We start from the raw sequence: 24,420 nt of genomic DNA, 5'->3' as shown, positions 1-24,420 counted from the left end.
GTGTCGTTATATCCGAATGGATCTGCCATCATTCAATATTGCTATGCATCAGATAAGTCTATGATGAAAATCCATAAATTTTGTGTTTGAATCAGACCTTAGGTTATCACAGTCCTATCCCACTCCACCAATTTACATGCTCTGTATAGATCGTAGCGAGTAGAATATATGCGATAACCTCTGTTTCACTGGTCCATTTCATGAAGTGATTCTTTGAAATTACGCTCTTGTTATGCCAAACAACCCACAGAATTGTTCCTTTGCTGAAAGTAAATGATGTGTCATAAAAGAATGACGAGGCTTCAATAGAGAACAACAGTACCAGTAGAGGTACTTCTCCGAGTCTTTCTTAGCCAATAATGAGTTGAGCAATATGTTCTAAGAGTCTGATGTACTAGAGTGAATGCAATCCAATCCCGTGGCTTCTTCTGAAAATCTTCTAAATTAGCGTCCTCAAAATGACTATAAAAACTCGGATTCCGCTCACGACTTCCATTTTCTTTTCTTTCTTCTTCATACCGCCTCGTCTGTTATAAAGATAAGTCACATTTTGATGAGCGTCCATACCCTTTTGTGGTGGGTGTCATACTACAGAGTGGTGAACGTCCTTTACGAAGCGCAGAATAACCTTCACAGAGTGGCTATCACCTACCTTCGGGAAGCGCTGCATGCCCTCACCGAAGTGTTGAGCCTCTTTCACAAAGTGGCACCCTCCTCCCCAGCATGCCGCTCACCGCAGAAGGTGTAGGCCTTCATCAAAGTGCGACTCATCTTTGTGAGAGATGAGGTGTAGAGAGTCCATCTTTCGATCAGGAATGTTAGATGGGACGAGCTAGTTCGCCGGCCCGGTAGTCTACGGACTGCTCTTATTATTTTTGGTTCATACTCCCAAGAGGAAACTTCTTTTAATCGGTCCAAGATGAATCACTTTCTTCGTTCATCCCAAGATTGACCACAATACTTTATCCAATTATCCTTCGTGGGAATGTGCCTTTCATTGGTCTTCGGAGTGGCGATTAGAAATGTGTTTGACTTTTTTTTGTGTCGATGTGGCCTTTTCGCTGCACTAAAGAAAGATATAGCGGCGATGAAGATGATGATTTTGAGCAGAGGAAGGAGCGAAAGGGCAAGCTTTCGGAAATACGGCAGTTAACATTTGCGTTTATGTCTTTCTTGCAATTGGCTACTTGGTCATGTATTAGTCTTCATCATGTGTTAGGTAGTTTATTCATTAGTCAATTCAATTGAGATCATACGCGGACACTGAATTCCATCCCCTGACAAAATTGTGCCCCTGCTCTTCTTCTTTTGCTAACGATATCGCTGTCACTCTTCCTCACCCCCCCTACCTACCCGAAGCATTGATAGTCACTCCCCTCTCATCTCCAGGCTAAGCATTAAGCTTTCTGAAACAAAAAAAATCTTCTGGCACTATGTCAATCCTCTTCGTTCATGCTGATGAACCCCATCATTACACTATTCACACTTCACAGAAAAACCCACGCTGCTCCCTCTCAACAGTAAATTAGCCAGATCATCATCTCGGAAAACATCTCCATTATATGCCGAAACGACACCATCCCATTGGGACTGATCTATGGACAACAGCATTTTCGTTATTATTTGCATTTTACCGTTATCATACTGATATATCATCAACTCATTGCTTCAAACCCGCCATTTCATTCACCACCAAACACACCATAGCGAAATTCGTCCCACCGCATGGCAAATATATATCGATTGACGTACAGTGCATGTTCTTATTATTCTCAAACCCGCCTTAATGAAGAAATCCTGATTGGCCAAAACTCTCCAAAACGACGTTACCAGATACTTGACTTGAACTCGATATTGATACTTCTTTTGACATTATGAACCAATCATCGGCCACTTATTTCATAACAGTAATTAACTTTGTTGAAAGAGATCTATGTCAGAATCGCCGCTAGCTTACGGACAAGTACCAGCTCGTTTCATTTTACGGTTAAAGGGTAAAGAACGGATTTAAAAAGGGGCAGGGAATTCATAGTCAAGAAGAGAAAAGATAGCAGGTTGAAGAAGTGGTAGGCATAAGCTCTGTAAGACTGGGTGAACCTTTCAGGAGGAGGGGTCTATGGAAGTCATAGTTTTCCCACAGACTTACTATAAAAGCACTGTCTCTTCTACTCAATACGCTTCCTTTTACACAAAACCCAAAAAGTATCCAAGAAAACTCAAGGGAGCAGGAACCTATCCATTGATGCCTAACAGTACTAACAAATTGCATCAACTTTATCACAATGGTACAGGAACATCCAATCATACAGTTACCCGAAAGCCATGCACGTTGAGAATTATACGAGTTGTGCATACGGTGGTAATGATAACCAAATAGTGGTAGTAACTGTACAATTATAACAGCAATGAAGAATCTTCGAATATATGTTTTAACGTTGATAGTAAGCTCAAATCCAGCGTCCACCTTTAAGAATTGATATTCCAACTCGTAGGACTCTTAGAACCCAAGAAACCCCCACAAGTAGTAAACTTACGATACGTAAAAAAAACTTTCAGGTTCTAGAAAGCGAATTTTCAATAGTTTAGTTGCAAAAAGTTTTACAAGAAAGGATTGGTATAGAAGCGTGCTTTATGCTTTGAAAGATTTGGCAGGTATCACTATCTTTCTTCCACATTTCCAGTAATGGAATTCGATGCGATCCAGTACTTTTCTGGAGCAGGTCTAGAAAATTTAACAGAGACTCTGACTGTACTAGTATACTGAATAGCATTGCTAACAGCGGCAAAAGAAAAAAAAAATAGCAAAGTAATTCATGTCCTACCATACAGCGAACACTTATTCTCATTATCACATGCAAAGGGAACAACTCAAATCTATATCCGCGAAACGAAATCTGGTATTCCTCAACTCCATTTGATACCGCAATACTGTATATGGACACATAGACGTAACCGCCATTTGAGGATATAAACATCAAGCATGTCGAATTTCAATCAGTCCAACTCCAAGCGCCATACTAGTTGATGATTGTCGAGAAGAGGAAAATCCATCCGCGCCTAAATTCAACAGGCGCAATCTTCAGTATTCCTTCCAGTCATCATCACACCTATCTTTCCATTCCTATTATTGCACCGATCCCTCTCGCTTGCGCTTGCGATTTATTGATCATTTCCTTCCCCTACATCCTCTATTCGACATTCGTGTTCGAAGATTCTTGAATGTAGGTTAGTCGATTTATTTTCCGAGATTGAATCTTGTCAGATATAAATGTTTCTCATGTCCATCCAGAACTTTAACCTATCCCATAGAGATCTCACTGTACCTATTCCCAAACTGCCCCTGCCACATTGAGCCACTCTCTACTATTACGCCCTAACCAATCCATAGAATAAAGTCCAGGTCAACACAAATCCACTCAGACCCTCTACTAGCCCTCCCGACCAAAACTCCCACGCGCCTCTAAAATATCGATCTCCCTTGGTATCTTTACTCATATGCGGAGCTATCCGAAACACATATACGAGTGCACTAGTGAGGAGCGTAAAGAAGATGTAGAACAGGAATCCAGGGTAAGATTCCAGACCGAGGATACCAGCGGCGACACCAAAGAGGGAGGCTGTGAGATTGTGTAGAGTTGCGAGAGTCTATAGCAGACAACGGTTAGCTGATTTGTGTGTAAGAGAGAGGAGGTTTGCGAAGCTGCAATTGTAGTAGCTTGATCAATATCGAGACTATTGCAGGCTCGCTCGGCGCAGTACATCCAAACGTTGCCTCCAACTTGAGGTTGACAAATTGAATAACGAACCTTTGTATTGTGTATCACGGACTCTTGCACAATCGGACTTATTTGCATTTCTCGTTCTGTAAGCATGATGCCGGATTTACTTTTGCTTACTGCGGTGGTAAGGTGATGAAGACTATCGGGAGATATGCGAAGCTTCAATAAGGGAATTGAAAGTTGTGTTGTGTTATGTTTCTGGGGATGTATTCATAGATTAGAGGTGCCGTGGAGTGATTATCAAAATGCGTGAGCAATGGAGCTTTCCAGGTGTTCTGGAGCTTACCTAGAGATGCCTTAATCCTAAGGCTTGTAGATCACATCACAGGTTCTGGGGTTAACAGCCACATTTAGCCACAGTTGGGGAGGGGACACATAGGCACTTCCAAGGTTATTAGGTAGTCCACCGGTAGATACCAAGCAAGATGTTATTTTGATACGAAATATACAATTGCAGAAAGCTATTCCAGAAGCCAAATTTCTAGTCCCATTTCTTGAAGTCTAAGCCAGGTCCTAAAGTATCACCACTTCCACTTGGGGTGTCAAGCACAATAATGTATGCACTAGGTTGATTGCAGTAAGATCAACCCCTACCTCGCCTGTTGTCAGCGACTGTTCATGATCACATCAAGCAAATCCTTCGGGCTTGTATAGCGGAAACTGCTCACCTCATCTCCAGCAGCTATAAAGTTCTTGTACAGTAATTTCCAAGCTCGGCCCGTACTATATACCCGCCAACAACATCTTCAGTTTCCAGCTATCTCCGCGTGTCTCTTGCTCCCTCCTCTTGGGGACTGAATTGCAGATTTCCATGCTTACGAGGTCACAATGTTTATAGCTACGTAATGAAATATTCAAGTCTTAGATATCTATTTACGAGAATACATATTCATACTTTTCAAATACTCTTATTCTAACCGAGATTCTAGGACAAATCACCAAATCTTTCTTTCTGTTTAGTCTGATGTCTACTCTGTACCTACGATTGGAAGCCCATCACTCATACACATATCGCAGCCGCGAGCTATCATGCCGAGGATCATAACTGTTCATTCACCGCGCTTACCCCTCATGCTTAAGCGCAATCCTCCCAGCCCTATTTATGTTATCGGGAGGATTTTTCATTCCGGAAGGATTTAAACAAGAAGGGAGCTTCGGGATTCACCCATCTAGTTGGTTTTTATATCACGTGAATTCACACCTTCTCTGACATCAATGGCATAAACTATATGGGCGAACAATGAAAGAAAATAAAAAGCGTGCAAGAAATTTGTTTGCTGTTATAACTATGCTAAACTCTTAATAGTACAGGCCCGCTGTTGCAATTTATAAGATAGATTTAGGTAGAGGGATGTGAAAGAAGTTGTAAAAAAATATGATGAGAAAAGCAAAAACAGAAACAGTGCGATGCCAAAGAAAAGAAAGACATTGCCCAAAAAGAAATCTAATCGACGCTATTCGTCAGGAGTGTTAATACATAAAATTCCAAATCAGAAATGATCTGCTCTAGAATGCAAAACTGACTGCCCAATATCCAATCACCGCCGCTATGAAATTTCACGCTGTTCCTGAAAATGCTGATAATGACTCCGAAACTAAGTGTACGCCGAAATTCTCAATGTCGTAAAGGGTGTAAAAGATGCTGGAGAGAAAGGTATGAAAGGATGAAGAAGCTAAGAAACATATCTTCCATAATCATCAAGATATTGTTGCATGTGCTCCGATAACTGATACCCCTGTGTTGTTTCTGCACGACGCAAATATCGAATTGCTTGCGTGAAAGCATGTTCATCTGCTGGAGATGCAGATACGTTGCCTAGACTCATATTTGATTCTGCAGCCTGTTTAATTGTTAGATTAGACTTTCTGGACATGCGTGAGGGCTGCGACTTACTGAAGCCAATAGGTCACCAGTAGTATATCCAAGACCATCAGCGGCTCTAATGGCCCGAGTGAAGAAATCCACAGCTGGTTGTAGATAACCTCGAGCTTCGACATAGAGGGGACTTTGTCTACGGGGGTCATTGGGCGGTGCTAGAGAAGATGAATTGTCAGAACCGTATTCAGAAAAGTAAGTTTCTGAGCCAGAAGTACCTGTGGTATCATTTCCTTCTTCGTAATGAATGCGGGCTAGAGTCACTTGAGATCTCTGGAGCCAATTCTTACCCAGCCCTAATATGATAGTTGTGTTAGCAAGATATCTGTCTGGAGTTAGTAAGGTATTTGGTTGACTTACCTGTCAAAACGTCGACATTATCCGGATAGTTTCTCAAAACTCTCAGCCATGCATTCTGGCAGAAGTCTGCAATATCTACAACACTTCCATTATCTGCGTCGTAGAAAGCAAAGCCTTGAAGTCCCTGGATGATCCAGACCTGCTCAGCAAAGCGTGCTGGGTCGCGAAAAAAGCGAATATGTTCAAGAGCAGTGACAGCTGAGCGAGCAGAGGGAATATATGTTTCACATTCATGGGGTCTAGAGGAGACAACTTCGTTCAGTAAAGTGATAATGCCCTTGACTTGCTCAACCATATCCTCGGGATTGCCCTCGGTGCTTCTTGATTGATGACGAGAAGATTTTGAGTTGCGAGACATGATTGAGTGGTGAAGTTATAGTATGAGACGGATAAGTATGAAGAGGTAAGGATGGATAATGACGGTGGACGTTGATGAATGTTAAGAGTATTAGTTGTGATGTTGCAAAGATCTGGTTAATACTGATGTATTGAATAATGAAATGGATGAGGATATATCCTCATCTATATAGATGCTCTGAAATGAAATGCACAAAGATAGATATTTGATAATAACATTTACTCCATCATGGCATATAAAAAGCTCAGCTTGGGCAAGATCCCAAAACGGATTAGACAGGAATCGAGGAATCCTACGGCACTCATGCCAACAAGGAGGTACCGAGATAGTGAATCTGAGCTGACTACCAGCACTAGTTACATCGAGCGGTTTCCATACCCGAACTTGGGATTCTGCATCTCGGTTGAGATGCAATGAACCTTATTATATGATTCATATGTTACATAACCCACGATGAACACGGAGCATTTCATGAGAAGTTCGGCGAACTGGAGACGCAACTACTATGAAGAGCCTATTCGCGATGCCTGCTACAAGAATTGTCTGGTATCCATGACTGCTAACGATATATCATTGGTGACGCGGATGGGGATACAGAACAAACGGTCATTTGTACTATCCCATAAAAGGCCATCCCCAGGACGGGGAGGCCGTAGCTCAATTACTGATAATTTGGAAAACTAATGCAAGTCACCTATACCTGAGCATTGATGTGTATATCTTTAGAAATGGGTGATGAACTATGATGAAATTGTCATGATTTTGTCATGATTTTGTCATGATGAGAACGTGCATCGGAAAATTGATCACTAGCGAACCACACCGTGATGAGTTTTAGTGGTCACCGTACAGGGGTAAACCATTTCGAAGTGTCTTAGAAATTCTTTTTCGATTTTTATTCATCCCAATTAGTTTGAACTCCAAAATGCTTTAAAAGGATAACAAACATACTACAAATGGATATCAGAAGTATCAAAAGCATCATGTTTACCATATTTGTCATCAATTAGTTTCATTTCATCAGCATTTTATTCTGTACTAAGTCCAAGGATCTATTCGTCTGGTTTCTTTCGCTTTCGCTCCCTCCTTCTCATCCATCGATTTGACTAAGGCAAATCTGGGTCTCTGAGCGCCATGTCATTTTCCTTCCCCCATTCATGTTGACGTATCCACCAACGATCAGATCTAAATGGATTTGTAAGCTCTGAACTGTATGGTTGTATGCATGCATGTTGATGCTTTCAACATGTGTAGTAAGCTTTCATTTCCCTGGTACGTCGACTTAGGTACACATTGCTCAGCCTTACAGATCATTGGATTTATGAACCTCCTTGGGATCTAAACGAATATTTACCAGAAACGTTACAATATGCAAGACAACTTGGAAAAGGAGTATATTTGGAAATGTAAGTACGAACACCCTTTGATGATGGTTACCATCGTATTTGCATGCAACAAGAATCGTATACAATACGATCAGATCCACCATCACGACAACTTCTAATGCTCACCGAAGGATTCAAAGAGTAATTCATTATAATATCAATTCTACCACTCATATCCTTTTTCACAGGCATTGAAGCTCCTGGCAGAAGAGGCAAATGATCATTGTGAAATACCCATCGCACTCGGATTATGATTATTGCCATTTCGGTCATCACCTCTCTGCGCTCATCATTCACGAAACAATCGAAAATGATTACATTCTGGAAGAAAGAAGAACACATATGACGTTACTGCAAGTTTGGAATTTGCTTACATGGCCTGCAGCGACACTGTAATCTTAACTCAAAATGCAAAGAAATATCATTCGCCAATTGTCTTATACTTTTTGCGTGCTAATCTTTCTTTCGATGGCGGCTTATGTTGTTTGGTAGGTGATGAGGCTGGAGATGGATTGTAGATGTGGCTGACTACTGAAAGCTGCTTGAAAATGATGTTTATAATGACATAAGATTCTCTATGGCTAGGTACTAGGTATGATATGAAATCCTAGCTACTCAAGGCCAAGCATTATTGATCGAGCAAAAATCTCGAGTGACTGTACCTCTATATTTTCAATATGCCGGACGGTTCTTATTGTAGTATGCTTGGGACACTTTTCTCGAATGTCCTTTCGCCGAGAAAATTGATCGTTTTGTCCCAAATCCGTAAGGAGTTAATAGGGGGCGACACTGAAGTTCGGTTATTAACGTGACGTGACTAATTCTGGGAGGTTAACAAAATGTACCAGGAAGGGCGTGGTCGTTATCTTTTTGGTAATCATGTGCTCTGGACTCCTTCCCTCTTGGGCTAGCTTATTTTTACCGTAAATCCAGAAGCTTCTGATTCTGAAGTTCACCTTATATGTCAGACTTCATCCACAGATCTCTAAGATATTATATCAGAAACCTTGATACGAAAGTCAGGAAATTTGTATTCTGATTATTCTTTCCCTTGGATGAGCGTCAATTCACCAAGGCTACCACAGACTCTCAAAAGGATTTCGAATCGTATGAAACTCCCGGACTTCATTTCACTACTCAAACCAAACGCTTGAGTCGATTCCAGAATTAGAAGTCAGCCAGAATTCTCATATAATCCCTCAAGTCTCTCATATCGAAAAAACCATGACCGAACGCACCCATCTAGCTTTTCATCATGACTCACATCTGTCTACCCTCCAAACCACCATCACATCCATAAGCCCTTTTCTAACGCTTTCCGAGGAAGATAAATTGTTATTCAAAGATGGCAAGGACGACACATACGTCATGATAACCAAATCTACCGTTTTCCACCCCCAGGGTGGTGGTCAACCATCGGATGAAGGCATTGTGGAGAGTGAAGAAGGAAGCAAATTCACGGTCCAGATGGTACGCATGAGCGCCAGCACCGACGGAGAAGTTCTCCACTTTGGTTCATTTTCCACCCCCACTCAATTTCTTGCGGGTCAAGAAATCACCCAGAAAATCGACCAGGAAAAACGTCTCTTGTACTCTCGTTACCATACCGCGGGCCATGTTCTCGGCGCTGCAGTTCGTCATCTCGTTTCCTCTTCTGTTCCCAATTTCGACGAAACGAAAGCTTCGCATTTCCCCTCTTCCGCGGCGTGTGAGTTTGCCGGCCTCATAGAAAGTACCTGGAAAACACCCATCCAGCAAAAGCTCGATGAGTATATTGAGGCAGATATGCCCGTTGAGATCCACTGGTGGGATGAGGCAGATTTTATCGCAAATGGAATGGAGAGATTGATACCTGATCGAGCCGCCATGGGAATGACAAAGGAAGAGAAGTTTAGAGTTGTGAAGATTGTGGGCGCGGAGACTTACCCTTGTGGTGGGACACATGTGGATAGTACGAAAAATTGTGGAAAGACGACTGTGAAGAAGATTGCGAGATCGAAGGGGACGAGTAGAGTCGGATATACGCTTGGTTGATGGAAATAACGTCAAAAATGTGCAAATCCGTAACTTTTAGCGAAGCAATTACAATTGTAGACAAGCATGGAAAAGTCATCCAAGGAAGATGAATACGAGGATTCTGAGAATTCAGACCCGTTCATTTTATCTAGTATGCTACTACTGTCACTGCCACTTTCTCAACCGTCGATAATTTGTTTACTAGTTGGATTGTACCGAGTCAAAGCATGATGGGCATTTCTTTCTTCATAAAATCTCTGGTTTAGAAAAATTACAGTCTAATTAGATGCAATTCAGGCGGGTTGGGTGGTAGAGGCGTTTGAGGGAAGATTATGATGAAACAATGTAGAAATGAACAGAGAGAGGAAACATCATAGTTCAATTCTCTTCTCGCAAAAGAAGGAAAAAGAATGGTTCAGCTACTCTCTACACTATTTTCGGACCGTAGGGGAACACGAAAAGTGTTTTGGCTTCGGACTTTCCCTAGACTTCTTGATCATTTGAATTTGAATAGGACCAAAGATTGAAAGATAAATCTAGCATTAGAGTACTGAGACCTTTCTCGAAAATAAACGTCGTCTAAATGTCCCAAATAATTAGACTATGAGCCATACTTGCCGTTTTCCCGTCCCTCAAAGACAGCCTGCTAAATCAAAAAATAATCGCTATCAAGAGCCCGCACCCGAACGCCATTAGGTATTTCCCCTCAAACTCCTTCCATTCAATCCAATCCAATCCATTACCCCATCCATCACACATTACCCAACCACCCAACCACCCAGGCTAACCCGGTCAATCCCCTGCATCTCTCCTAACATCTCTTTCCTTCTGCACCTTTATCCCCGCCAAATCCTTCATCCCATTACTCCACCTCTGTTTTTCTCCCACCCTACCCCCACCCTTCTGAGAAGCATATCCATAAGCATTTCTCCACCCCTCAATGTCCGTCTCTATCTGCGATTCCAAATCCGCATCTACGACTCACACGCCCAGGCTCTCTCCAAATCCGGTCTCCCCACTAAGCCCCGTCCCCAAACTACCATTTCTTCCATGCCGCTCGATCTCCGATGGGTTTCCCGAGTTTCTCTTCGCCTCGTCGAATCCAAATACGGGCTCGGTATCTAAGTCCATGTCTCGATGTTGTCTGGGAAATAAAGTACCAGTACTTCTTGTTCTGCTGAGAGGGTATTCAGGGGATTCTTCACTACCGCTTCGATTTGTCTTCTCAGAGTAATCGCGCCACATTTGGCCGAGCAAGGGGCGGAAAGTCGGAATCGAGGCGACGAGAATCCAGAGGTTGAGTTCGACTATTGCCCATAGACCGGCGTCTACTTCGTGGACTATTACTTTCTTAGTTGATGGGTTGAGGAGAGCGCTTTTAAGATATCAAACTTCATATGAAGGGGTAGAAAATGGCTTGGAAGTTTAGCTTACAAGTAGGATCAAAGCCCGGCAATCTTTGCGCAACAACCAACCGCCATAGTCGAATTGCCGATACTACCGTTACCCTAAATTTTGTATTAAGGTGTTTGAAAGGGTAACCATTGTTCGATGAAGCACTCACACAAGCCCCAACAAAAAAGTGCTGCTAATAGTAATCCGCTCCCCTATACTTCTCTTGATTTGCGCAATGAACCAAACTGGGATTGATAGAACCACAACATTAAATGCAATCGTAAACGCTTCATTGGAAGTAAAGAAGACAGGGTAATCGATGCATTTTGCGGTAATCGTAATGTTCCAAAAAGCTTCTATGGGACGACATGAGAGAATTCCCACAACGAGCTAGTAGAGATATAGCATTAGTATTTTCTCTCTCAAGATTCTCTGACTGGCACTTGAATCGGCATAATATGACATGAAGTTATGTGGGGCGAATGAATCTTTCAAAAACCATGAATTTGAACTTTCAACCAATATTATGAGATGACAGTAAGGAATCAACTCACAGCAGCAATACCCCACGCCCCATTGATTGCAGTGGCGAAAATAATAGGTACCTTCCCGCCAGTGACAGCGAATACTCTCCAGTAAAGCGCTAATAGAGACAATTTGCTCGTGCTAAGAGCGATGGAATAGAGAAGTGCCAAAGCATATAGGCCTTTCAGATAAGCCTCAAGATGTTCCGGATCTGATTTGTGAACGTGTTGTCCGTAGAAGTTACTGTTAACTTCAACGATTATGACTGCTGTATAGACAATTGAGAGGATCTGGATCTGGTGTTAGTTTGGGGCACGTATTGTACTGTGGGAAGAGTTTCGAGAAGATTCTAGAGAGTGAGAATTACTGCTGCAATGAGAATAAACAATTCGTCTAAGCCCAGGGGGATTTTGGTGTACCAGCGGGAAAAAAAGCGGATGGCAATAGTACACACAGTCAAGGCGATGAAAGCAATTGATACCGCTCTCAATAGAGGTCCTTCGTTGGCTTCGAGGTTAATACCTGGATAAATTGGTGTTGTGAAAGACATTGTAGATACTTAACAATTTAAAGCTCACTCCAGAGTTCGACGGAAGATCTGGATGCTTATAGATTCCTGCAGACTTTCATAGCCTTGGTGCTACTTTAAACAAAGTTTGCTTTTACGACCCGCGAGTGGCGGCACGGCATATTTCTTATCTATCTAGCCATAAAGCACGTTCACTTTATGATCAAGGAGAACGGAAAAGAGCACTTTCTGGAGGAGGAAACTCGCGCAACCTACCCCAAGAAGAGTAAGTGTCAATGGTGTGATGGCTCTACGTGCAGGGCACGGTTTTGTGTCGCCACAATCTTTCGACCACAATAACGAACAAGGGGGGGCTTAAGATAATTCGTAATTTTCGAAATGGAGTCTCCGCATTTCAAAAGCAAACATGATGGAAATAAAGGCACGTGACCCTGAGAATGTCCAAAATAGTGGTCCAGATTGACTGAACTAACTCCTTTTGTCGCAGTTTGCGAACTCCCCTGCACGCAAAGGATTTCTCCGATACATTTCATATCGGAATTCTTGCTCTCTGTAAGACTACAGGTCTTTGAAACTCCATTCGTGCATGTTTCAGTTTTCTGACTCCAGGTCCAATGTCATATTGCTTACTTTGATCGAGTCTGGAAAAATATACACTTACTCTCGTGACAGAAGCACTGCAGAACACCACAGTGTGCCAGAATTGTCTTCATCCACGTTGTAATGATGTCGAAGAACTGCTAGTAACATGAGCAAATGATCAGCCGGCTTTGCTGTGATGCAGAAACGATCCTTTCTCGTATAAGCAATGTCTTGATGCCCCTCTAGTTAATGCGGTGTAAAATTTTCAATCCTCATGCAAGTGGTTAAAGGACATTTGTAACCTCTGATCATAGCCAAGTGCCATGGAACCAGGGGGAGAGGTGACCTGTCTCGGCTCGTATATCTGAGGGCAGTAGTTGTACAATTTGGATCGAAATAGTGTGATGGACTTGTATATGAAGGACTCGCATTCAAGAGAACGTAACTGTGGAAAACTGTGCATTAAAATTGCGAAAGCAAAATGCCAGTCTGTTGAGGGTTCTCAGAAGCTCTACCTCCTCCAACTGGGCTTCGTGGAAGGGCTGCAGGGCCCGTTGTGAAAGCTACCACGAAGACAATTCTCCATTTAAAGTCGAGCTTATCCCTATTACGACTCGATTGATCTTGCTCATAACACTCACAACACTTGTTTGGCTGCGGATACATCAGACCGAATGGATTTGAGTCGTGTTGAATGAAGTAAACAATAGATTACAGGTGTAAAAATAGTGGGATCGTTGATTGGACATAAGCATGAGATGAACTCGTGACCAGAGAGTTGCTGTGGCCTTGATCAATAGGAAGTCCCGGAGTAGCTGATGTATATGTAAGTCATAGTCCCAAGAACTACACCTGCGATATGTCTGACTAAGGCAGGGCATTACTTGATCTCACTGAAGATCCAGCATACCTGTAAAGGAACAAACGAACAACCTCCAATACCTGGAAATGCGCGTGTATTAGTTGCAAATGCCAATCTCCACAACTGAATATGTATGCGTGCCAGATTGTCAGAGTGCCAGTCTGCTACAACACGATAGAGTGATGAAGAAAGCGTTTTCCATAACTTTGAGACCCTCAACTGAAAAAGCTTTGAATGTGTCGACGCTAAAACGAGGTGATGTTCCAACCTCAAATATCCAGAGAATTTCAGTATGTCTTCAAACCATAACTTCGCTTCTACGTTGACTTGGTGCCGCACATGCCAGTGAGATCCATTCAATACATCACCAACAATCAATGTATTGGCCCGCGTTGGCATCGTCGCGAATCGGACCACAAACCGGACATACGTGGTGTGAACGGAATATCTTCTCCGGTCAAGTTTCTTTCTTGTAAAAGATGGTTTCTACGAGATTTCCCGTGAACGAATTGGCACCTTGACTTGTATTTTTGTCAATTCGTCAAAGGCCGGAAAGCTAAGAGTTAAGACGATACATCGTCTCCTGGATTTCCATCCACTTCCGAAATTCCGAAGCCAATGAGATCCAAATCTTATCCTTATTAAGAACTTGTGAACGTTAACCCAAAAGATGGAATAAACTTATGCTCGGTGCTCCTCTCATATCACATGCCTCGAGTAGCATGCCGAATTCTCCGGACATTAGTGTTCATTTCATAAGCTTTCCTCTATACTTACACTCTTGAGTCAGATACCAAACTTAGAGTTCATCTAAGGCTGACTCTCTATTCGTAATTCAAGCACAAAAGACGACACAGGAGCAGCCAAATCTATGTTATGTGTACATGTATATGTGAGGCGAAGGTTTGCATAATAGCACATCGCTATCTCGTATGTGCATACCTCCATCTATCTGTAAAGCCAGAGCAGAAATAGACAGATATAGGGCCAATTTGAGCCGAGCAACGTTGGTTCATGGAGTGGAAATGAGGACTGGGTCTATTACCCATACGTAGGTTGAACTTGAAACCTATATTTGTTCCCTGGAAAACCGTTAGTACCCCGAATATAGTGATACTAGTGGAGTTCACCATATTGATTCCCGCTTTGATAATATCGCGATAACATGAAACCATTTTATATATGGTTCAACTCAAAATTGAGCAAGATTGGGCGAAAAGCCCTGGAAAGACCATAGCTTGTGGACTATTCGGACGAAAGTAGGAATGTTTTGAATTGTTTTGAGATGAGGAAGACGGGGGAGTAGTGGGGAAAACTCTATATCAAGGGGTTGGAGCAGTGGCTTGGAATGGGTTTGAGTGGCTTAGAGAGATCATGAATGTCGGTAAATCGGTGATTGATCCATATTAAGATTTCCCGTTGCAAGGTACTCCATCTATTCCTTGACCCGAGAGATTGGTGGACTTGCCAGTTTCCTGTCGTGGACTCGCGGAACTGGTGTAGAGTTTAAACAAGGGAGAGAGCAGGTAGGTAGGTATGTATGCAATTGACCGACTCGTATAGTCAATGTAGTTATCCGCATCTTCGCAGAGTATTCTTCTCGAGCAATTGTTTCTGCTTGGTCCAATATTGAGTAAACAAAGCATTTCTTATTAATAAACCAGCAAACTACAACTAATATCAATTGGTCAATTCTGCCACTGTTTATTCGTTCATTCGTTCATTCATTCATTCATTCATTACATTGTCTTATAACCACTAATTACATCGGAGCTCCTTTCATTCAGACCCCATTCGCTCACCCATTTATTCATACACTCACTCGTTCGCTCACTCTTATTTTGATGATACCTACCGGAATGGACTGTGACGGCAATTATCACTAACGACTTGCATTCCATGGAGACTATAATACACGAAGACTCTCCGCTCGCCGCCTATCTCGAAGGTATGCATGAAGAGGAGGGGGATATCTTGCACTGCATGAGTGGGGACTTACTGACATGTTGCCATAGGAGAAGGTGGAGAGGATACACGATGGGCATCAAGCCATGATGGGGATGCGGATTCTGATTTGTCGAGTCCATCGTTTGCTCCACGAGGGAAGCCAACAGTATCTCTTAAATTTCGACATAAACTTCCTCCGCCTCTGCAGCTTATCCCTCCGCGCAACACCACTGTCGCAGCGATACATAATACCTGTTCCGTAAGTCGTCATCTGGGCCTTATCCAAGTCTAAGTCTTATCGTCTGATAATCAATCGCAGGAAGCTGTCAATTCACGACTTGGTCGAGCCGACAACGCAAAGTTTCTCGAACGATTCCGTTATGTCATAGTAGCTTCACAACTTCTCAACACACATTCCTTTCTTGCGCAGACAGGTCATGGCCAATCTCGAGATATCACAGGGCCTACACTTGACGCCCCGCAAATTGGAACCTTCACTCTCTCGGGCGCCGCAGCGACGGCAACACTTGCTTTTTCTTTTACATGGTTAATACACTGGACACGCGGAAATGGAACTTTTATACGTGGGAAGATCCGTGTAGTAATACTATCATTTACCGTAGTGGTTTCTGCTATAGTATTGTATACATATGTGCGGAAGCAGTGGCTCCAATACCTTCGACAGCAATCTATCGTGGAAGCATCGCAATTTGTCCACAAAGCACAGGAGTTTGATGCTGTTGCGGCAGGAGCTCTAACACTCGTTCAAGAAGTTGAACTGGTATCTCGTGGATATAGACTGTAAGAACTTTCACCATTCAACCTACTGGCAAAATTAACCTCTTAGTAGAAGCACACCCTTGCCCCCCGTCAGTCGTCTCGAAGATCGAAGTCAGACACGAAGATGTCTACGACTCAGAAAGATCCTCCGAATTTCCTTTGCGAACATTATTCCTCGGTATACACAAGCATGCAACTTATTGAAGCCCTTAGCGGAAGAGATGGATCTGGATAAATACTATGATGTATACGACATAAGCGACTTGGACTATACGGAGGCTATGCTAGGCTATACAGAAGGCGAATTCGAGGATGAGGATTCTGTCAGGGTATTGAAGATATTCGCTGCTAGATTCCACACTATCCGAAAGATTTTTCTTTGTTGCCTTCTTGCATTTGATGCGCATGGCGGTAAACCGGATTTTCACAGATGGGGCCTTGCTGTTGATGAATTACACACACTTTGCTCCGTCACTTCTGAGGCCGAGAATAAAATTCGTCGCATATTAGGTGAAGAAGAGAGTAAGTTCGAAAGCATTTGTCGACATTGTTCAAATCTAATTTCCTATAGATTTCCCGGTTCCAACCACTCCAAAGCTACCCCTTACTCCGGGTCGAGAACGTGCGCGGGCACAATTACGCAAACTGAATACGCTGTCATCTGGAATCCGTGGACTACAAGCGAAATTGCATGTTTTGCGCGAGGAGTCTGACAAATCATTGAACGACACAGAAGATGTATCGGAACTCGGTTCAAATCTGATGATGCAATACGATTCAATAGGCATTGACTTGAAAGCATTGATGCAAGAGTGGGAAGATGGGAAAGCTGCCTTGGCAGTGAACATTGACAGGAATGAGAAACGTCTATCTTCTATGTGTGGAACGACATCGCCAGCATCATCTCTAGGAGGTCTAACAGCCGTTGAAGAGGGAACAGCCGCTGACGCTTTGAGGGCTCTAAATGGTGAGGGAAGATCTCGGTATAGCCTTGAATTGAGTGGTTCCGAAGCAGAAGAGGTGTTTGAAGCAATCGCGATACCACACCAACGCAGCAAATTGACAAGGGAAGAACGTATTGTGAAGATGAAGGAGGATCGTGTGAAAAGAGAGTCCATGAGAGACCGAGCGGATGCCAATACTAAAATGCTCCGAGAACTCGAGTCTGTAATTAATCTACGGCCAAGACCAAGAACTACTCCAGCAGGGAGAATCACGTCGATATGAAATAATGTTTAACGTTTTTCTTTACAAATTTAGATAGACATCGTTGGGTTGATTCGGAAGGCAAGGGAGTTCTGGGAGGCAGGCTACCCAAAAAATGCTTGAACCAGCTTTCATTTGTTACTTGATTTACTTGGAAGGTACTACCCTAGGCGAAAAAGGAGGTGGCAAGGCGCAAATCTAATGCTTATTATATAATATGTACTCGGAAGTAGTTCAAAAACACGAAAATTGTAAGTGAACCTAGGCGCCTGTAATAAGAATTGTGTCGCACAGTAGACTTGAAACATACTTATTCGACTTTTATTTTCGTCTTCATTGCATGCCCGAATTTAACACAAGAAACGCAAGATCACGTGAGTTCGTGGTTTCACTATTTGGATGCTCTTTCCATGAACAGTATTATTGTTGTTATACTGCTTCGACTTCAGCGATTAATACAAAACGAATCACAGAGTATATAAAGTGATGCAAAAATCTTTCCTTGTCTAATAAACTCCCGATCGTGATGGCCACTTTTGCCACGAAAAGAAAACGCGTTTTGGATTCAGTATTCAAAAAGCCCGAGATTTCAGAACCTACCCCAGTCGCAACGCCAACCGGTAGCTTTACAACACCAAGCCAACCATTTGGAGAATCACAAGGCTTTAGTAATGGACCGAAAACACCTGCTTCAAATACGAGGAGCTCGCAGCAGCTCAGAGGGCATAATCGGGATTCGTCTGTAGCCCAAGTTCGGGATCAAATCCAATGGGATAGATCTTGGCATACTGTTACTTATCGTCTCCAACTTCCGGATGTACCGTTAGACCCGGGTTCTATCGAGACTCTGAGACCTCTGTCGATACCATCTGATCCATCCTTTGACGAAGCCTTAAAGGATGTCCTGAATCCCATCAACCGCCTCCCATTTGCATTGCATACGGATGATCTCCTTGTTTGGCATACCCAACAAGTCCGTAGGCATCTTCTGCATCAAATCTTGCCGGTATTGGGACTCTGCACTGATGAAGAGGGTCCTCAACCTTTGATTTATGGCAGTGTAAATATATTGGAATTTGCTCATCGTATGTATTTGCATGGCTTGTCAGTCATCCTCAAACAAGTTGAGCTTTTTACTCCGGGGCTCTCACGTGTGGTTTTGGAGAAATTCCGACGGGATCTACATGCCATCATAACAAATTCTCTCACGGATCAATTCATTGCAGCATTAAGGACTGTTCTCGATAATTATGTTTCTTCTATCCTTGGATTGCAGGGCGGAAAGGGATCTGGTATTGCACCTATTGATGCGAGGACGGATAAAGTTTGCAACGAAATGCTCAACCTTGTGGAGTCTCTAAACAAAGTTGGTCTGGCCGGAGAAAAGTTCGAGGTGATTTTTGCCGAAATCATGAACCAATCTATGACTGATTATGTCAATCGAGGTTGCAAAGGACTGTGGTCTGCAAATGAAATAAGTGTGACCCCCCAAGACGGCGAAAGAAGAAATTCCGTACTTCCACGAACGGCACATCACGTATCACCTTCCAATTGTGTTACTGATCTTTGCGGATGGATTGAAGATCGGTATTCTAAACTCGCCGTCCTGGTCTTTAAGGTCATCGACAATGTTGAAGTAGCTTGGAGCGATATGGAAAAGTGGAAGGAAATGAGCATTGGCCGTCTCGCAGCACTTAGGACGAATGAGTTATTTGATATTGTTGTGAATTGGCCAAATAGTAATGGAGCATTGCACGACCTTCGAACAACAATTACCACACCTCAAAGACGATTACATTTGACAGAAGCTTTTGCAGCCACTTTGAAAGAGAGGCTGCTTCATCCAGGGGCTTCTACACTTTTAATTCTACAGACCTACATCTCAATGATTTGGTCATTTCATTCGCTTGATCACTCAAAAGTGCTCTTGGATCGTGTAGCATATCCGTTACAGGTATATCTTTGCTCACGAGAAGATACGGTCCGAATAATAATCGCAGGATTACTTTCGGACACTGAAGACGCGCAAGGAAACCCTATAGAATCTAGCGGAGATAGACTCGTTGAGCTAGCTCATTTACTCAACAATGATTCGGAGCAGTCTGGACAGAAAATTGACGACGAAGAATTAGATTGGCATGACATGGAGTGGGTACCTGATCCTGTAGATGCAGGACCAGGATACAAGAGGTCTAAAAATGCTGATATCATTGGAACATTAATCGGGGTTTTCGGATCTCAAGATGTTTTTATCAAAGAGTTCCAAAATATCATTAGTGAAAACCTTCTGAGGAACGACGGAGCTTTCGAAAAAGAGGTATGTGTTTGTTCTATTCGCCTTCTCATATATACAATTCTAATAATTTCTCAGATCAAAGTTCTCGAACTGCTTAAATCCCGCTTCGGGGAAGCGCCACTCCAAAGCTGTGAAGTAATGCTAAAAGATATTCTCGATTCCGTTCGCCTTGACCAAGCCATCCACAAAACCCAAAATCTTAGCATCGCAGAAAAGAAAGTCATGCCTCCCCCATCAACTCACCCAACTCTCCATACCAAAATTCTCTCCCGTCTCTTCTGGCCTCCCCTCCAAGAATCCACCTTTACTCTCCCTCCTCAAATTGCCAACCTCCAATCAGACTACTCCACCGCCTTTTCCTCCCTCAAACCTTCCAGAAAACTCACCTGGCTCCCCGCACTCGGCCACACGACCGTGGAGCTCGAACTAGCCGACCGCACCGTGGTCGAAGAATGCACGACCTGGCAAGCCACCGTAATCTCCTGTTTCCACAGCGCAACCACGCATCTCCATCCCGAGGAGGAAGAAGTCTCCGCGCAAAAAAGCATCGAAGAACTCACCGCCGCGCTGGACATGGACCCCGCGCTCATCTCCTCGGCCCTCAAATTCTGGGTCGCAAAATTCGTGCTCCAGGAATCTCCGCCGAAATCCCAAGTGTACTCCGTGCTCGAAACGCTCAATGCGTCGGATCGTGCGCGTTCGGATGCCCTTGCTTCGGCCCCCGTCGGTGCGGATCTTGCTGATGAGGATGGAGAGGGTGGAAAGGAGGACAAAGGTATCGTGGGTGAAAATGCAAAGGTGTATTGGCAGTTTGTGCAGAGCATGTTGACGAATAGCTCGAGCCAGATGGGCGCCCCGCAGATTGCAATGATGTTGAAGATGTTGATTGCAGAGGGATTTCCATATAGTAATGAAGAGTTGTTGGAGTGGCTGGGTGAAAAGGTAGAGGAGGGCGTGTTGGAGTGCATCGGGGGCAGGTATCGCTTGAAGAAGTAGGGGGCGTAGAAATGGAAATGCGGTATGCAATGCAATGTATAGTATCGTGCGCGTTGAGGATTATGTCTAGCTGAGTGATATATCATATATACCCACTGCAATCAATTTCACGTCGAAAAATTAGTGCAACTCCAGTTTCCCACATCTAGAGAACATAGTGGAATCTTGTATCAATGCTTGCATGTGATTGCGAGACGTTTTGGCAAGTATCCTACAGTATTAAAATCCTATGATTAATCTATAAACCATATCTATCTCTTCTACGTTCCACATCTTACATCACCTGGGTATCTATTTATGTATCTATCTTATATCCATCCCCATCTCTCTCTTCCGCTGCGTCCAGTACTTCTTTTCCAAAGACCATAAGCCTATGCCCAATCCCCCTCACATCCAGCCCCCTAAAGCCTCCAACACCCAATCCGCCTGCACCGCACTAACTTTCTTCGCCCAATTCCTCGTACTGAACACATTTTCCAAGAACATGATGGCCTCGATTTTCCTTCCCCAAAGCACACTCTGCGGATGAATAACCACGGCGTTTTTTCCCTTTGTCGTCACATAACTTCCGTCTGGGGCCAACGTTGCCGTTCTATCCCCAAACGACCTCAGGAATGCTTTAATCAAAGACTCTGCTCTTTCGGGAGTAGAGGGTTCGAAGGGCTGAGGATCAGGAGGGGGAAGGGCATCAATGAGACCATGAGTGACGCTTAACTGACGCAATTGTTTGCGATTCAGCATTGCGGATTTCATTGCTCGCGCGCTGATATTGCGAGATTTGCACCACTGGAATCGATTTGTGTTTTCGGAGGCGTAGCGTTGCATGGTTGTGAGATACGTGAGAAGATCGCCTTCACGACGAATGATGTCGGCGCGATTGGCGTCGACTTCTTCTTCTTGTTCTTGCGATTTGGGTTGGATGAATACTTCAGAATCGGCAGTGAGGAGGGAGATAACGTCAATAGCGTCGAGAACGCAGTTGAACTCTGGAGATGAGGAGGCGATGAGAGCACGGCCATAGGCGGCAGGAAGAGGGAAACTGGCCATCTTTTTACCATCTGTGGTTAAGTTACCTTCATCATCGAGAGCTCCCATGGCGTTAAGTTGGAAGATAGCATGCTTCATAGCTTCCACGTCAGGGGCATCCATGAGAGGAAAGTTGATAACATCTTGGACCCCACGAGCTTTCATCTTAAGAACTGCCTCGAGCACATCGCAACGAAGGATTTCAGGAATTTCGTCTTGAAGCCAAGATTCATATTCGTCTTTACCATATGCTCTCCAACATTTACCAGGTGCTTCACGACCAGCACGACCCATTCTTTGGAGGGCGGATTGTTTAGAGATCGGCACGACAAGCAAAGATTCCATACCCAACTTTGTACGGTACTTCTTAACCTTGGCTTTACCACTATCAACTACATATCGCACACCGGGAACTGTTACTGACGTTTCCGCGATGTTAGTAGCTAGGACGATTTTCCTCGTCCTGGGCTCCTTGACTGGATCGAAAGCTAACTGTTGAGCATCTGGTGGAAGAGCACCATACAGCGGTATAATCTTGATTCTTGGCACTTCTTTGCTTAGAGACTCACCAAGAGCCTCAAGTCTGGTTTGCATATGTTCAATCTCTTCTTGACCGACTAGAAAGACCAGTATGTCTCCGGGAAGGGGTTCCGTAACATGTATACTCGCAATCCTCTTGAACATAGTCTCCTGGTAATTACTGGGATCGGCCGGTTTGTCATAGTATAGGTCAACTTTGAATTTCCTACCTTTGACTTCCTCAATAGCAACGCCGGTGTCTACTTTTTCGGAGCTTTCTGTTTCTTTTAATTCCACGTCCTCTGCTTTTCCAGACTTTACAGCTAGCATTGGTTTGGCAGCCTCAATGACCTTCTCATTATTCACAAGATGGGGTGCAAATATTGAGCCATAGTTGTTTCCTGGTCGATAACTAGGATTTGAGTCAGGATTTGCAAAGAAAGCTTCGTATCCACCCAAGTCAAGAGTTGCACTCATGATGACAACTTTCAATGGAATACCACCACGGCCTTGCTTATCTCCATGAACTATTTGTCGGAGAAATCCAGCAATAAGATCAACATCAACCCCTCTCTCGTGAATTTCATCAATAATGACAGCACTATATTTTCTGAGATTTGGATCGTGGACCATTTCTTGAAGCAAGGTACCTTCGGTAACAAATTTAATCTTCATTCCAATGGGTGTATTGGTATCGAAACGGACGGAATAACCGACCTTTCCAGGAGTATTTGTACGTTGGTATCCAAGGGCAGATCCCATCTCGGCAGCAACACGACGGGCTAAAGTAATAGCAGCAACACGACGAGGTTGAGTAATAGCAATGACTCCGCCAACTGAAATATCCTCTTCTTGTCCCGTCGCATTCTTGATTTTTACCTTCTGTTTCTTGCACCAAGGCTCATCATGCATAAATTGAGGCAGTTGAGTACTTTTTCCGGAACCAGTCTCTGCAGTTAAGAGAAGGACATCATTGGTGCGCAAAGCAGTTTTAAGATCAACCAGTTTCTTATAAACCGGAAGTGATTTTCGAAATGGCTCGAGTTCCCTAGCAGTCTTTTGTAGATGCCTGTCCGGGGCCGCATTTTTGACATTCTCACTGCCAGACCTCGGGTTTTGTCCTCTCTGTCGATTTTTCTCCTCCCCAAAAGATTTGTCTTTACTGGTGCCGTTGGTTGGTTTTTTTGCTTCCTTAAGAACTTCAGCTTCTTCTTCCTGCTCTTTCCCGCCGGCTTTCAAGTCATCCGCATGCTCTAATTTTGTCAACTTCGCACCGTTTGCATTTGTCGCCTTGCCCTGCACCACCGCCAATTTCTTCCTCTTCGGATCTGATTTTGGGCTTCCATCTCTTAAACGTTTCGTGCCTGTAGATTTCGCGGAATGTGATTGCGATTGCGATTTTGATTTCAATTTTGATTGCGCCTGTTTCTGATTCATAGATTTCGTACCAGGAGCCCCCTCCCTTTTCACAATCTGAGGAGTCTCATCAGCATCGTCGCCGAATTTGAGAAGAACTTTCTCGGGCATGACGGCGATTGATAGGACTTTTCCAGCTCTCTAAACCTAACGTCTTAAAAAAACACCTTTCGGTAGAAATAATTTGGATTTTCTATTATCGTAAGTATGATAGGACGAGAAATCAATATGCTTGTTACTAGAAGAGGAGCTAAGATTATAGAGTAAAAAATAATAGTGAGGAATTGAGAAGCTCTCTTTTGTATCAATACAGGAAAAGATTATTTTACAATGTTCCAGCGAGAGCAACGGGAACTTTTTTCTGCCAGATTATACCGCTTTTCTTCAAAAGTTATGATCGACGAAGCTAATCAGCCTTGTCGGGACTGCACAATCATCAGCCTTGCATTGCATGATAGGACGACATCATCCCGAAAGATAGAGATAAATCTGAATACCTACCTAGGCAGTGAAATCATATTCAACTAGACTCATCGAGAAATGCTCTAGAAACAATATTTACTTTAA

At 43.4% G+C, this 24,420-nt stretch overlaps 7 protein-coding genes across 7 annotated transcripts; 3 read left to right on the top strand and 4 right to left on the bottom strand.

The window, feature by feature from the left end:
* Nucleotides 1-2,793: 2,793 nt before the first annotated feature.
* On the bottom strand, nucleotides 2,794-4,002 carry EAE97_010989 (uncharacterized protein). The gene is made up of 3 exons (XM_038881504.1): nucleotides 3,807-4,002; nucleotides 3,324-3,645; nucleotides 2,794-3,214 (listed from the first exon to the last, which is right to left on the bottom strand). Exons 1-2 carry the CDS (start codon nucleotides 3,870-3,872, stop codon nucleotides 3,367-3,369), a joined length of 345 nt encoding a protein of 114 aa, XP_038727663.1. The 5' UTR covers nucleotides 3,873-4,002; the 3' UTR covers nucleotides 2,794-3,214; nucleotides 3,324-3,366.
* Nucleotides 4,003-5,452: 1,450 nt separating this feature from the next.
* Nucleotides 5,453-6,373, bottom strand: EAE97_010988 (uncharacterized protein; the record flags this gene model as incomplete). Its single annotated transcript, XM_038881503.1, has 4 exons — nucleotides 5,453-5,620; nucleotides 5,674-5,813; nucleotides 5,874-5,951; nucleotides 6,016-6,373. The coding sequence occupies 4 exons, from the start codon at nucleotides 6,371-6,373 to the stop codon at nucleotides 5,453-5,455; spliced, it is 744 nt and encodes a 247-aa protein (XP_038727662.1).
* Nucleotides 6,374-8,982: 2,609 nt separating this feature from the next.
* On the top strand, nucleotides 8,983-9,792 carry EAE97_010987 (uncharacterized protein; the record flags this gene model as incomplete). Its single annotated transcript, XM_038881502.1, has 1 exon — nucleotides 8,983-9,792. One exon carries the CDS (start codon nucleotides 8,983-8,985, stop codon nucleotides 9,790-9,792), a length of 810 nt encoding a protein of 269 aa, XP_038727661.1.
* A 774-nt stretch (nucleotides 9,793-10,566) lies between these two features.
* Nucleotides 10,567-14,940, bottom strand: EAE97_010986 (uncharacterized protein; the record flags this gene model as incomplete). The annotated part of the gene is made up of 7 exons (XM_038881501.1): nucleotides 14,798-14,940; nucleotides 12,062-14,749; nucleotides 11,724-11,990; nucleotides 11,339-11,559; nucleotides 11,209-11,282; nucleotides 10,762-11,114; nucleotides 10,567-10,728 (listed from the first exon to the last, which is right to left on the bottom strand). Exons 2-7 carry the CDS (start codon nucleotides 12,242-12,244, stop codon nucleotides 10,567-10,569), a joined length of 1,260 nt encoding a protein of 419 aa, XP_038727660.1. The 5' UTR covers nucleotides 12,245-14,749; nucleotides 14,798-14,940.
* A 626-nt stretch (nucleotides 14,941-15,566) lies between these two features.
* Nucleotides 15,567-17,621, top strand: EAE97_010985 (uncharacterized protein; the record flags this gene model as incomplete). The annotated part of the gene is made up of 5 exons (XM_038881500.1): nucleotides 15,567-15,615; nucleotides 15,683-15,873; nucleotides 15,934-16,415; nucleotides 16,465-16,916; nucleotides 16,966-17,621. The coding sequence occupies 5 exons, from the start codon at nucleotides 15,567-15,569 to the stop codon at nucleotides 17,619-17,621; spliced, it is 1,830 nt and encodes a 609-aa protein (XP_038727659.1).
* Nucleotides 17,622-18,126: 505 nt separating this feature from the next.
* EAE97_010984 (uncharacterized protein) lies at nucleotides 18,127-20,892 on the top strand (the record flags this gene model as incomplete). The annotated part of the gene is made up of 2 exons (XM_038881499.1): nucleotides 18,127-19,917; nucleotides 19,972-20,892. The coding sequence occupies 2 exons, from the start codon at nucleotides 18,127-18,129 to the stop codon at nucleotides 20,890-20,892; spliced, it is 2,712 nt and encodes a 903-aa protein (XP_038727658.1).
* Nucleotides 20,893-21,279: 387 nt separating this feature from the next.
* EAE97_010983 (uncharacterized protein) lies at nucleotides 21,280-23,964 on the bottom strand (the record flags this gene model as incomplete). The annotated part of the gene is made up of 1 exon (XM_038881498.1): nucleotides 21,280-23,964. One exon carries the CDS (start codon nucleotides 23,962-23,964, stop codon nucleotides 21,280-21,282), a length of 2,685 nt encoding a protein of 894 aa, XP_038727657.1.
* Between the last annotated feature and the right edge of the window lie 456 nt (nucleotides 23,965-24,420).

Source organism: Botrytis byssoidea (genome assembly GCF_014898295.1).
Source record: "Botrytis byssoidea strain MUCL 94 chromosome Unknown BBYS_032, whole genome shotgun sequence".
NCBI lineage: Eukaryota > Fungi > Ascomycota > Leotiomycetes > Helotiales > Sclerotiniaceae > Botrytis > Botrytis byssoidea.
The sequence above is the reverse complement of the archived record's forward strand: the minus strand, read 5'-3'. Positions and strand labels throughout refer to the sequence as shown.

Excerpts from the sequence above, each read along its gene's own strand:
- EAE97_010989 (XM_038881504.1), bottom strand. The coding sequence starts at position 3,872 with ATGCTTACAGAACGAGAAATGCAAATAAGTCCGATTGTGCAAGAGTCC. Across the intron at positions 3,646-3,806 it reads CCGTGATACACAATACAAAG|ACTCTCGCAACTCTACACAA; the intron begins GTTCGTTATTCA and ends TGTCTGCTATAG.